General features: G+C 37.2%; 1 protein-coding gene across 6 annotated transcripts in view; it reads right to left on the reverse strand.

Annotated features, from left to right (window-relative positions):
- The window catches only part of EBF1 (EBF transcription factor 1), a 456,997-nt gene that overhangs the window by 115,121 nt on the left and 328,391 nt on the right, over positions 1-13,485 (reverse strand). For 4 of the 6 annotated variants that reach the window (XM_020992365.2, XM_020992363.2, XM_020992367.2 and 1 more), the window contains exon 9: positions 4,327-4,460. In XM_020992365.2, the coding sequence (XP_020848024.1) occupies positions 4,327-4,460 (134 nt within the window). The remainder of the gene's footprint in view (positions 1-4,326; positions 4,461-13,485) is intronic. The other 2 variants (XM_020992366.2, XM_020992364.2) reach the window with 1 other exon arrangement.

The raw sequence follows: 13,485 nt of genomic DNA on the forward strand, positions 1-13,485 counted from the left end.
GGGTCCAAGCTATTCCTGGATATTCTTTGGCAAACAGGTGAGGTGAAAAGAGAAAAGGGGGGGGGGAAGTACACTACTTCAAATCATAGGTGTTGGAACTGGAAAGTATCTTAGAGAATAATCTGAGAGCCTCCTGCCCTCAATTTAGTGAGGCCCTATCGTACCCGTTTTACAAAGCAAGCAACCTGAAGCCCTGTTAAAATGGCTTACCTAAGGTCACATAGCAGAGTAGGAAAAACTAGAATCCAAACTTTTGATTACTAGGGCAATATTACTGATTACCCTTCCCAAAGCCCTAGAAAAGATTTTTTACCTCTGGAGGTTTATGGCTTTGGCTAAATAATGATATGTAAACACACAAATCCACCTCAACTTATAGTGGCAAAATATGAACTTAAGTCCGTACAGGTGGATAAAATACACTAGACAAGGAGGTCTGTGTTCAAATTTTACCACTGGCACATACTCTTTGACCCACAAGTCTGTACTATGTTTCTTCTGTGAAAAAGTACAAAATCATCTATGGATGACGTCTCACAGATCTAAGAAAGTCACCAAATATTGGACTTAGCCCAACTCTGGACATAAAGAAGAAACAAATTACACATATTATATATTAATAATATATTGTATTTATATATTTGAAATAAATAAAATAAAATTTACAAATATTTGTAATATATTAAATATACACATATATGTACATATGTATATACGTGTATACACACACACACACACACACACACACACACATATATATATATATATATAAAAATTTGTTTTCCCTTCTTTATGTTCAGGGTTACACCAAGACCAAGCCCAATACTTGGTGATTTTCTTACATCTAAGGGACATGATCCATAGATAATATTGTCTATAAATGTCTATACATAAAATATATAAATATACATATAAAGAGTAACATATACTCACATTTACATATGAACGTATGTGTGTGATAGAAAACATGCATCAAAATCTAAATAACTAATCACTTAAGGATATAAATAATAAAAAGGATCACCCATGCCTAAGTCCCTTTTCCTAAACTTTTTATCAAGATCATACCCCATTAAAGAGCTCCACTGAAGATGCCTGGCTGATAATGTCACAAGATGTTTATTTTAAAAGAATGGCTTTTCCACTCTAGGGGACTGCAGGGTGAGGAAGCAAAAAGAACCATTTCCCACCGGGGAAAAAAAAAGAGTCCTGATGAGTTTATTTTGCAGGCATGACGTAGTTGGGAGTTTATAAAGAACAAGTCTGAGCTTCTTTTAACCCATACCTGCTTCTACTCTGCCAGGCAGGGTCATAGGGCCTGCTTTAATATGCTGTAAGAACTTGGGGGAGGTACAAAATGGAAGAGGAGAAAAAGCAGTGTTTTGATGTTTTCGTGAGTTTTCTTCATTAAGACACACATCAGTTTTCCAATAATGAAACAGATGCTTCAAAGCACAGTGCCCTGAAATAGAGGAGAAGGGGTTGGCAGTCCCAGCAGACTTTGCCTTAGTTAGACTACATTCAGTTAGTGTTAGCACTAAACGAGGTAATATTTGTAAAATGGTTTGCAAATCTTAATGTGCAATACAAATGTTAGTTGCTTCTGTTACTACTACTACTACTACTACTACTACTACTACTACTACTACTACTACTACTACTACTACTACTACTACTACTACCATGTTCTGTTCCAGGAACCCATTTTAGGAAAGACACTGATAAGCTGAGGTATCCACAGGAGAACAACCAAAATGGTTACAGAATAGTAGACGTAGAGCTAGAAGAAAGCTTAGGGGCCATGAAGCCTAACTCCATCATTTGATAGATGAAGAACCGAGGCTCAGAAACATTAAGTGACTTGGCCAGGATTACTCGTCTAGGAAATGTCTGAGATCCTATCTGAACGTAGGTCTTCCTAGCTCCAAGTTTGGTCCTTTATCCACTACCCACTATGGCCTCGCAAGTAAAGGGCCTCAAGGGATGCCAGCTGAATAGCTGGGAGTGTTTTGGATGGAGAACAAAAGACTTGGGGGAAAACACGATGGCAGTTCTCAAGTAATTGAAGCATTGTCTCTTAGAAGTTTAGATTTCTTCTGATTGGATCCAAATGGTAGAAAAGGGAGCAATGGGCTGTAGGCTGCAAAGAAGCAACTTAGGTTTGATAGAAAAGAAAACTTCCTAAGATTCAGAGACATCCCAGAGTGGGACAGGATGCCTCAGGAGGTAGCAGGCTCTCCTTCACTGGAGGTTTTTAAGCAAAAGCTACATAACCACTTGCCAGGTATGAAGCGGAAGAAATTTTTTTTTATTATTATAATTATTTTTAGGCAATTGGGGTTAAGTGACTTGCCCAGGTCACACAGCTAGTAAATGTTAAGTGTTTGGTCTGAGGCTGGATTTGAACTCAAGTCCTCCTGACTTCAGGGCCAGTGCTCTATCCACTGTGCCACCTAGCTGCCCCCAGAAATTCTTGTTAAAATTTGTGTTGGGTTAAATGCCTTATGAGCTCCCTCCCAACTCTAAAACTATATGATCCTGAGAAAATCATTAAGACCATTCTGATTTAGGCCTGGGTCATTTTGTTCTAACCCAAAGTGGACAAATGCCCAATCCCAACCAATCACCAAAATGGATGAAATTTTTTTAAAATTTGTTTTAAAAGCTGCTTTGGAAAGAGAAAAACATCTGAGTAGCATTGCCTAAATTTTCTGCATATACATAGGGCATGAGCCTAAAAAGTTAGTTCAAATGAACCGAAATAATTTCTGAGATGGGATATTAATATGGAATAGTGGAAAGAATGCTGAAGTGAGAGCCACAAGATCTGGGTTCTGGTCCTTCCTCGGCCACTAATTCGTCATGTAAATCTCTATTAAATTGTTTACCTCTCTGGGTTTTAGTTTCCTCATCTATAAAACGAGTGGTTTAGACTCAATGAGATCCTTCCAGCTCTGAATCTAACATTCTAGACAATATGATGGAGTGTGTAATAGGATGCAGGAGAGGAGTGTATGGTGACGTTGACTGAGTCAGAAAACCACAAAATCTCAGAATTGGATGGAATATCAAGAGTTATTGGGGCAGCTCAGCGTCACAGCGGATAGAGCACAGGCCCTGAAGTCAGGAGGACCTGAGTTCAAATCCAGCCTCAGACCAAACACTTGATACTTACTAGCTATGTGACCCTGGGCAAGTCACTTAACCCCAATTGCCTTAAAAAAAGAGTTATCTAATCCAACTCATACCTGAACGGGAATCCCATCTATAATATCCTCCCAAAATGGTCATTCAGTTTTGCCCAAAGATCTCCAGCAAATTTGCTATACCTTTTAAGACCACCCATTCTGTTTTGGGGCAGTCTAATTGATAGAAAATTTTCCTTTACCGAAATTAAATACACCTCTACGTAACTTCCACCTAGTGATCCCAGGTCTGCCCTGCAGGGCCAAGCAAAACAACTCAGCTCCATCTTTCATGTGAAAGTCTTTCAAATGCTTGAAGGTCATCCCTAATTCTTCTCTTTTCCAAGGCTAAAGACTAAGGCTCAGGAGTAAGAAAGAGTAGGAAAGCGTCCCAAGACAACTCTTCAGTGAATGTATAACATTTATGTTCTTAGGCTACTCATGACCACTGCCAAAAAAGCAGGATATTGGGTTAAAATAACTCATATGCAACTTGGAAAACATTGTGGGAATAAAGCCATTTTCAGCTTGTATAGAAGCAGTCAAAAATGACCTATAGTAAAAAAAAAAAGGGGGGGGGCGCTGAAAAGGATGCCAGACATTCATCTGCATATTCAATTTAATTAATTTAATATATTTCATCAAATGCCTACTATGTGCAAGTCACTAAGCCCCACCCCACCTCAAGCAGGCAAACTCCAAATGAATTTTATAAATTAAAATCAAGATTTATACCTGGATTATTATTTTCTTTAGAATGTTATCCCTAAAAGAGAGCTTGATAATAACCTGAATCTGACGAAGTCCAGGAACTAGACAGTGTTCTAAATATACTCTGACTGCTTAAGTGCCATTCACACCACCATAGAAAGTGTGTAGTGAACTTCCTACAACATAACCATACTAGCAAGTTCACAAAGCTAACAAAGGAAAGATGGAATCCAAACCCATGTCTTGATGGTGCCAACTGGTAAGAAATTGGAAGGAGTTTCAGTAAAAAGTGTTGCATCATGACAAACACATTTGCCTCTGTAGTAGAGCTATTCTATAGGGTCTGATATAGCTCCATTAACATTGCACATATAGACATTTCCCCAAACCAGACAAAGTTATGAGATATTAATGTCCAGACAATACCCACCTCACTCCAGACCAGCATGGTACCGAATATGACCTGTAACCCATCAAAGAAATTGTCTCCTATGATGATCACTGTGGCACCTCCGGTAGTCCATCCTTCACTTGGACTGATGGCTTTGATACAGGGGGTAGCTGCTTTTCAACACACATGAAAAAGAGAAGAATTCTGCTGTTAGGACCAAACTTTAATAATTAGAAACTTGGGTTTTTTAAGACTTTTATCTTTTTTCATTAACATGATGTCCCTCAAGATCTCAAACACATTCTAGATATAGCATGATGTGGGACACGGTACCACTTTAGAGAACATCACTCTCAATGTTCGCATCAAAAATGTAATTCATTTTTCAGCCCGCAGGAAGGCTGGAAACATGACTGAAAGCAATCAATTGTTAATATATGAAATGCTGATTAAATCACCCTTTTAAAAAAACCTCTCAATTCTTTCATTTTCAGGTGCAAATTTCATTTCATGAGAAAATATATTGATGAAAAGAAAGCTAATAAGCATCGAGCCAAATATTAGTGGAAGCAGATGAGGGAATCAGGGGCTAGGATTCCTTCTCCCATCATGGTCTAAATATTTTTTTCCTTTACCTCATGTCCCCTCTATTGACATAACAGCACTAGAGATTTGATATGCTTAAATGAAATAACACTTTCAATCAGAAGTCATCAGTCCCATTTTACAGATGATAACTCTACTGAACAAGGTGGCTAAAATTATATAACTATATAAAATTATATAACTATATAACTGTAAACTCAGTTAATAGTAGATCCATAAAGAATATACATAGCCCCCAAACCCTCATTCATTTCTTTTGATTTCAACCCTAGGTCCAAAGCCATAGTATCAGGTTTGTTAAATATTCGGTGGTTTTTTTCCATTGTAAAAGGCATGTAGAGATAAGAAACACTTTGTAAATGTTGTAAATAGATTGAAGGAGGTTTATCCGAATAAACATGGCACAAGTTGAATCCAATTACTGTGGGATCACTGCTTCGGTAAGAGTGGAATGATAAAGTTGTGTCTTTGGGGTTCTAAAGCAGACAGCTTCATTTCTCAGGTTTTTAATATTGCTAGCTTACCTGTCATTCCCACAAGTGTTTTTAATTAATATCAGCACCTCAAAGTATCAAAAACTGGGAGATGCTGAGTAGGAGAGAAAACGGGTCTCCTCTTTCACAAAAATCTCTAAATGTCTCAGACAATTCTCGTACTACTTAAGCTGATGGAAGACCCAGCTAATTTTGCAGAAAAGGAAAACAGGCAAATATCATTACACGTTGTCAAATCTCACAGTTTGCTACTTTGACTTTTGAAAAAAACAAAAGAAACTATTAGACTCTAATTTGAGAGGGAGGGGACAGTCACTCACCTCCACAAAGTCATTGAATGTATTTGATTTGAACTTGAGTTAATCTGGTAAAACTGCACCAAAATATTTTGAAAAATCTAAACCAAGTGTTTAATTTTGGCTGAACTTGTAATGAGGCATTTACAACCGAAACAGCCCCTTTTAATGTTCCTTCCCTCTCCCACTCCCTCCCTCTCTTCTAACCAAGAATGAGATATTTAATGAAAGGAAATATATACTACATTCGTATTCTCAAAATTAATTTCAATTTTTGATACGATGAAGCTTGGAATTATGAAAATTCTAAACAGCTAAAAGTTTTTTGTAAGCCCATTTCTTGTTTTATGAGATTGAGAGTTGGAAGGGACCTTAAAAATCACCTACTTCAATTTTACAAAGTAGAAAACTGAATTCCAGAGAGTTCATGACTTCCCCAATGTTGCACAGCTGATAAATATGAAAGCCAGGATTTAAACCCAGATTTTCTAATTCCAAATATAGAAACTGTTGAATAACCCCAAATCAATCGCAGAATATGAATTATGGTTACAAGTACTTCACCAATGAACTGGAAGAAGTTTAAGAGTTTTAGATAGATAGATATAGATAGATATATACACACACATACAGATGGACATACATATATGTATGTATGTATATAATATGAAAAAAACTTGAAATCACTTCAGTTTACCCTCTCCTCCCAACATCTTAATTTTTTAGCTCTCCAAATAAAGCAAATACTTGAAGATCTTCTGATTAGGACTGGTTTTAATGCAATACTGCTTGAAGATAATATTTAACTAATGGCCCCTCCTAACTCTATGGTTCTGTGATAATCCACACACAAGACTTTGTGTTGGGTTTGGTTTTTTTTTTTTTTAAATCCAATTTTTTTTGGAGGGGGGAGGCGATTGTCCGTTAGCATATTTCTTTTTAAAATATGTTGTCTTTCAGGTTTTCTGATAGTCTCTATGCAAAAGCCACAATGACATGTTCATGTCCACTTCAGAGAGTCTCCAACATAGCTAAAGCCTGCAGGCTTTAGAAGTGATGGGGACTCCTTCCTCCTTCATCCCTTTGAAAGTCCTATGGAGGAGGTAGATGTGTGCATGTTTCAAAAAGTATTTTTTCCAAGACTTCACTGTAGTTTTCACTTTGAAAATACTCATGTTATCAAACTCTGCAAGCAACCCGCCAATAATAAAGTAGCCCGCAAGCCAGCAAACAAGGAGAGAACAGATTCAAGTTTCCAGAGGAGCTACAAACACTGGTGGGGGAACAAATGAGTCAAAGCTTGTATAATGCCATCCTCTTAATCTCCTTGTAAGGAAGGCTTGTGAAAAAGCAGCAGTGCGCTGCTCAGCATGCCCTAACTCCACACTTGGCAACATACTAGAACCCAGCTAATAAACTTCGCTTCATCTTACAAGAAATACATAGAATCCCTGCAACTCTCAGAATCATAAAATTTTAGAGCTACAAGGGGACTTAGGGGTCATTTAGTCTATCGCTCTCATACAATAGATGAGGAAACTGAGTCACCCAAAGTCACCCACCTAGTTAGTGACATCCTGACACCTAGTCCTTTTCACACTAGACCAATTCATCTCTCGATTTGATGTCATGCACCTAATAACATTCATTAGCTACTTCATCCATAAAAAGAAGCATTAAGCGATGGACCAAGTCTCAAATCATCAGATTAGGCCTGACTTTCAGAAAGCGGGGAGAGGAGATGAACAAATCCACAAATCTCCTTCGTATCATTTTTTCTCTCTTAGGATGCTGTGTTTTTGAAAGCTAAATTCTATTTGGCCAGACAGTGTCTTTCTTTCCTTAGTCTACCAAAACAGAGTATCAAATGTGGAAGTTAGAGATTAAGAGTGGGAAGGGAACCTAGAGGTCATTCCTCATTATACGGATGAGGAAACTGAGGCACAGCGAAGTGAAATGATTTGTCCCAGGTCAAAAAGACAGTGAAGTGGTAGGACAGGATTCAAGCCCAGACTCACAGTCTCATACTTTTTCCACTGCACTTCACCACAAAGAAAAAAAAAAGGGAAAGAGAAGTCAACCTGAAGATAACAATGTGTGTGGAGCTAATGTGTTATTAGTGGATCCTGGAATTTGAGGGCTCAATGGTATTTGAAAAACAGTTGCTCAATCTAGGAATTGGACACCCAATAGGACTCTTTTACCTATAAGACACAACAGGATCAAGAGAGTCAATTTAAATACAAAATTCTGTGTTGATGGCAAGTCCCGACTTCATAAAGAAAAGCTTTCGTTGCTGTTTTGCTGTTGTTTTCTCTCCCAATTTTTATCCCCGTCGTATTTTCGTACTTTTGGTGTCCACAGCACATTGCAAGCCCAGCATGGCTGGTTCTAGATCTCATTAAAAACAAAAGTTTTTTTGTTGTCTTTTGTTTTATTTCCCCCAGCCACCAAAGTAGAGGAGATTTTCCTCCCTTCAGACGATGACAATAAAATGATTACCCCACCACGGTTTAGCATAATGGTTCTGAAATGCTCATGGCATATTGCAGAGTTAAAGTGGAAATTATTAGGTAGCTCTTCTTTGTTATAATAATGATCACTCCACAAATAAAAGCTCTTCTCCCAAAGGTACTGCAAGGCACAAAATGCTAATTCTGAAGATTATGTGCGAGCTTTTATTAAATATTACTATGCCCTGCCTGTTTGAGGGCTTCTCTGCTCTGATTGCTTTATGAGTGCCATGTTAATGTCATTCCCATCTCGCTAGCAGCAGGCACGCATTTTAGCGTTTGTATGAGAGTTGATCAAAGGCCACGTGCTGGGGGAATTGCTGAGAAAACACGGACAAGCGATAAAAATCTAACAGATTAATTGGTTTAAATTTCATTTCAGGGTGTTGAACTTTGGCTTGGGACTCTAATACTACACTATGAGTCAGAGCCTAATTACCAGATTTCCAATTTGCTTCTGAACAATGGTTGGGGTAGGGGAGTGGGGGGAAAGAGAGAAAGAAAGAGAGAGAGAGAGAGAGAGAGAGAGAGAGAGAGAGAGAGAGACAGAGACAGAGAGAGAGAGAGACAGAGACAGAGAGATAGAGAGAGACAGAGAAAGCAAAAGAGCGAAAGAGAAGCAGAGAGAGACAGAGCAAGAGGAAGAATTTTTTTTTTTTAAATTTACCACCTCTAGTATATATTTAACAACTAAGGTCCTGTGTGAAGAAAATTGCGCAGGGAATCTTCTCCATCACCTGTTCAACCTTAAGAGTATCTCTATCTCCTTCAAATAGCACCAGAAGATGGAAGAAATAACAGATACCCACAGCAATTTGAAATTTTCTGATTTATAGAATCAATGGTATATGATTCAAGTGCCCACAAACACACATTGGAGGCATCAGGCTCTTTATTAGCAAACTGAATTTATAAGCTGTAACAGCATCTCACCCTCCAATAGAAATGATCTATTTCATTGATATAAAACCAGGGCCAGGAAAGCCATGTTTACTTCAGAGTTTATGGGTGGCCTTGGGAATAAGGGTTAATTGAGCTCAGAGGTACATGCCCACTGAGGTGAATTAGTGATGTGTGCAGCTATCAGCAGGGTTCTGGGCCTGCTCTTATTTTTACTTCTGAAATCTCTTTGTGCTGTGATTAATATCCGGCTTGTTTCAGTGGCTGTAAGAATGACCTGGTCAGCGGTCCAGTATTTATCATCAACTCTAGGTCCATCTTCTCCTATTCCAAAGAGGAGGTTTTGTAACTATCGGTGCTTTATTATAGGAACCTAAATTTATTGGCCTGTTTTGTTCTTGTGAAAGAGACCAAATTAATGTGTATCCAATCACAATTGTTTTTAGAAATTCTGAATTATTCCAGCCTAAGTCTTGTTTCCACAAATAAAATAAAAACAAAGTCTGAGAAATAAAATAACTTTTTCTCTTCTGTGTATTAATATATTCAAAACTCTCTAGTATCCAGTATGCCCATAATTGAAATGGTATTAAATTCACACTTATACAGATGTACTATGTAAGAGAAAATGATACTAAGAATGGTGACTTGAAGGTATTGAAATGCCTTGCACAGTACTGTTGCACACATTAGGTATTTGGTTAATAATTTTTTATTGTATGAATGAATGACCCTGAAATGTCATCTAGTTAAGAGACACAAAAGACTATCCCCTTAGCTTTCCTGTGAAGCATATTTTATTGTAGCCTAATTTTTTTTAATTGGTTAAGGCATTATTATTAACCAGAATATGTTGATCTATCATAGCACTCTATTCTCTGATAAGGGAATCATAAGATTACGGGGAGTCAAACTTTCTAAGAAGATTTTTTGTTTTGGCTGACGTGTGAGGCTATATTACTGAGTAGGTGGATTTGGGATTCATGTTTTTGGAGCAGATAAATTAAGACTTGCAAAGATCTTCCTTCAAAGTTGAAGGGTATGGGAGGAAAAGGATCTCATCTGCCTTGTATGAAATCTGATAATCCAAAGGGAAAACTTTCTGGAAAAAGAAAAGAAAGAAAAGACAAGACTCCAATGCGATTGGCCTAAATTCCTGAGACTTGGCAGAAAATTTTGGGAAAACCATGAACTCAGCTTCCTCCTTTTGCTTACTAGTGACAGACCCTACATAAAACCCAGGCCAATTTTATTTTCTGTCTTCAAATTTCAGTGGTGCTATGCTTAAAGGCATACCTACTCTAGGGATTAGGGGGAAAAATCACACACTTTGGACTTGAGTTTCACCCATTAGCATTGCATCTTCCTGTTTAAACTAAACAATTGTATTTGCTGTTTATTTTAGTAAAATGATGATTTTCCTGCCTGCTCTCTCAGTAACACTGAACAACGCCTTCCCCTTCACCTCTGACAATAAGCAGTCACTGGGCAGGAAACAGGGAAAGAAGGGGTTTGGCCCCATCCAGGAGATTGGCCCTGTATCTTTTTAAGCCACATGCAGGAGGCTGCTCTATTCTTAGGTCAGGCATCCTCTTACTGGAAGCATCAGAGACAAACTCCAGTTGCTATGACATCATTCCAAGAATGGAAACTACCTCGCCCTATGTCCTGGCCCTATTACATGCAAGACCTTCATTCAGAGCAGCAAGTAGAGTAGATTCTCAGTCAGCTGTGAAAAAATCAATGGTTCCATCACTCTAAATTCAATATTCTGTACAATTTAGCATCTAGGTAAATTTGTATCAGCCTATCATTATCAGTACAATAAAATTCCTCTTGCTGATATTTCTTTGATGTTTTTGATCAATTGATACTGTGTTGCTGCCACGCTCTCCTTTCCTCTGTATTTCCTTTCATTCAACCAAGATTAGTGGTATTATTGTTTGGTTGGGGTTTAAAGTCTATACTTAATGATTTGTCTACTAGGATGCCTATATTCCAATAAATAAATAATGTTTGATATATATTTATTACCATATATGTGTCTAATATATACGACATGATACATATATCATATACACATGCATACATACATACATACATACACACACACAGAGACACTATTCAGCTCTTAAATTCTAGTGGACCCAATAACTGTACATATGTTTGTTTGTATTCACCTATGCATGTTTTAAGGTCACTATTTTGAAAGAAATTATGGTATAGAGATTTCTTCACTCTAGATATAATTATTTTTATGAATATTAAGTGAGATTAAGAATTTCAGGGACTTTAATTTTGTATCTCCCAGTGATTTCCTTTGCTTTGACAACATTAAGGATTATCACTAAATGGAGAAAAGAAAATATACTTGGTATATAAAGATATAGATTCAAAATTGGATACAAATCCAAGAAAACAGTATATGACTGCAAAAATCTCTATACTGTTAAGTTTCTTGTGACAGTTTCCAAGTTGCAAAGCAGGCTATTTGCTAATTACACTTCACATCACTTCCTAGTCACTCTATTCCTTCCTTACTCTATTCTGGAGTGGTAAAATTTCTCTTCAGTCTTTGTCGAAGCATCACCTGACTTGGGAGGTTGGGGGTGGTAGCATGTGAAAATGGCAATGCAAAAGATTCTAGACAAAGCATTTTTGGAGTTCTGAAGCTGTCTGCTACCCTAGAAACTAAGATGGTTCCAGATACAAATTGATTTAACAATTCAACAGCAAAAATTCTTGACATTTTGATGTACCTATAACTTCTAAATTGCTCTTGAAAGACTTGTTGAAGGCTTTTCTGATTTAATAACACACAACATAGTATTGTTTCATAATATGTGAAAATTGTTTAGTTAAATACACTCTAGGAACTCAAACTTCTTCAACTCAAGAGGGTTTGCTGGTATTCTAACAATTTTCTGTCTCACGTTCAAATACAAAATTATGAGGTGCAAATATGAATTCTCTCTCATTGATGGCAAATATGACCATCAAATTTGATTTCCTACTTCCTATTCTTTCTTTCTTCCTTTCTTCCTTTCTTCTTTTCTTCCTTTTTGTGCTATGATTGTCAGTAGCTCTACGGCAAAGCAAAAAGAAAAGTAATGCTGGGAGGGGAATGAACCCCGGAAATGAATTATTCATGCCTAAGATTGTAATATTTGTTGCAACAATAGTAAATTCACTTGCCTCTGATTGTACAATAAGTAAATAATTCTTTTCTTCCTGCCATAAGGAACTTTCCTGTGCAATAAGTATTTTTAGCCTAATTTTCCTGTAAGGAAAGTTAAGGAAAGCGAAGCTGTGAAAGAAAGCGAGGTGAAACCGTCTTCCAAAAGTGAACTATCACTCGGTGAAAGAGAAAACAATTTAAAACTAAAAAATACATATACATGTATATGTAATTGTTTCTTCAAAAAACAGAGACCCAGGCCTTTATTCACATCCAGATTTCTTTTATAAATAGAGACGCCCCTCTTGGGTCTAAAAAATCATAAAGTCAAATATGAACAAGTCTAGTGGAAAATCTGCGACGTTAATCTTGGCCAGAGTCATATTTTTAACAGGCGTTGAATTTGTGCGTCGGATTATCCAGATGGCCATACAAGAATCATCCTGATAGGATTAAGCCTTTACGCTGAACTCTGTTCCATCTGTTCGCAAAGGTTCCCTTTCCTTATCTGAATATAAAATTTGAAGTCTTCCTGTGCCCAGGAGCATGACTAAACTCTGGACTTAAAAATACAGATGCACACAAACAATTCCATGTTTGATTAGCTATATCAGCTGAAGTGAGCTCGCTCTCCTATTGTCAAACGTATTAGCTTTGTTGTCTCTCTGAAGAACCTACAAACTAGGCAGGGTCTATATATGCATTTTCCTTCCTGTTTAATACTAGGATCCCTTCAATTCATGAGATCATGATACTGGCACCCACTGGTGTATATGGATAAGTCTACTTAATAGATCATTTCATATAGTATCAAGGCTGTCAACTCTGATGAGACTGGTTTAGAAAGCTAAGCAGCAGAGATAGTTGTATGTTTTAATTTCTCTTCTTGATCAAAAACACCAAAAGTAAATATGGTTTTATAAGTTACAGTATTACAGAATGAACAGAAAGTTTGCCATGAACAACTCTGTATTCCTCCATTTTCATTGGGTTTTCTATATTTGCAAAGTACTGTGGGACATAAAGAATATCTCCAAAAGAAAAATTGGCTTTATGTATGTGTTATTGCTGTATTTATTTAGCTTTCATGAGTCTATTTCACCAGCTACCATGAGACAGCAAGAAGGTGGAAAAGTTGATCTTGGGTAGGTTTCTTGACATATTGTGTGAGTGTGTGTATATATGTATATTATATATATATATATATATAT

Source organism: Phascolarctos cinereus, unplaced genomic scaffold (genome assembly GCF_003287225.1).
Source record: "Phascolarctos cinereus isolate Bilbo 61053 unplaced genomic scaffold, phaCin_HiC Scaffold_2;HRSCAF=192, whole genome shotgun sequence".
NCBI classification, from domain to species: domain Eukaryota; kingdom Metazoa; phylum Chordata; class Mammalia; order Diprotodontia; family Phascolarctidae; genus Phascolarctos; species Phascolarctos cinereus.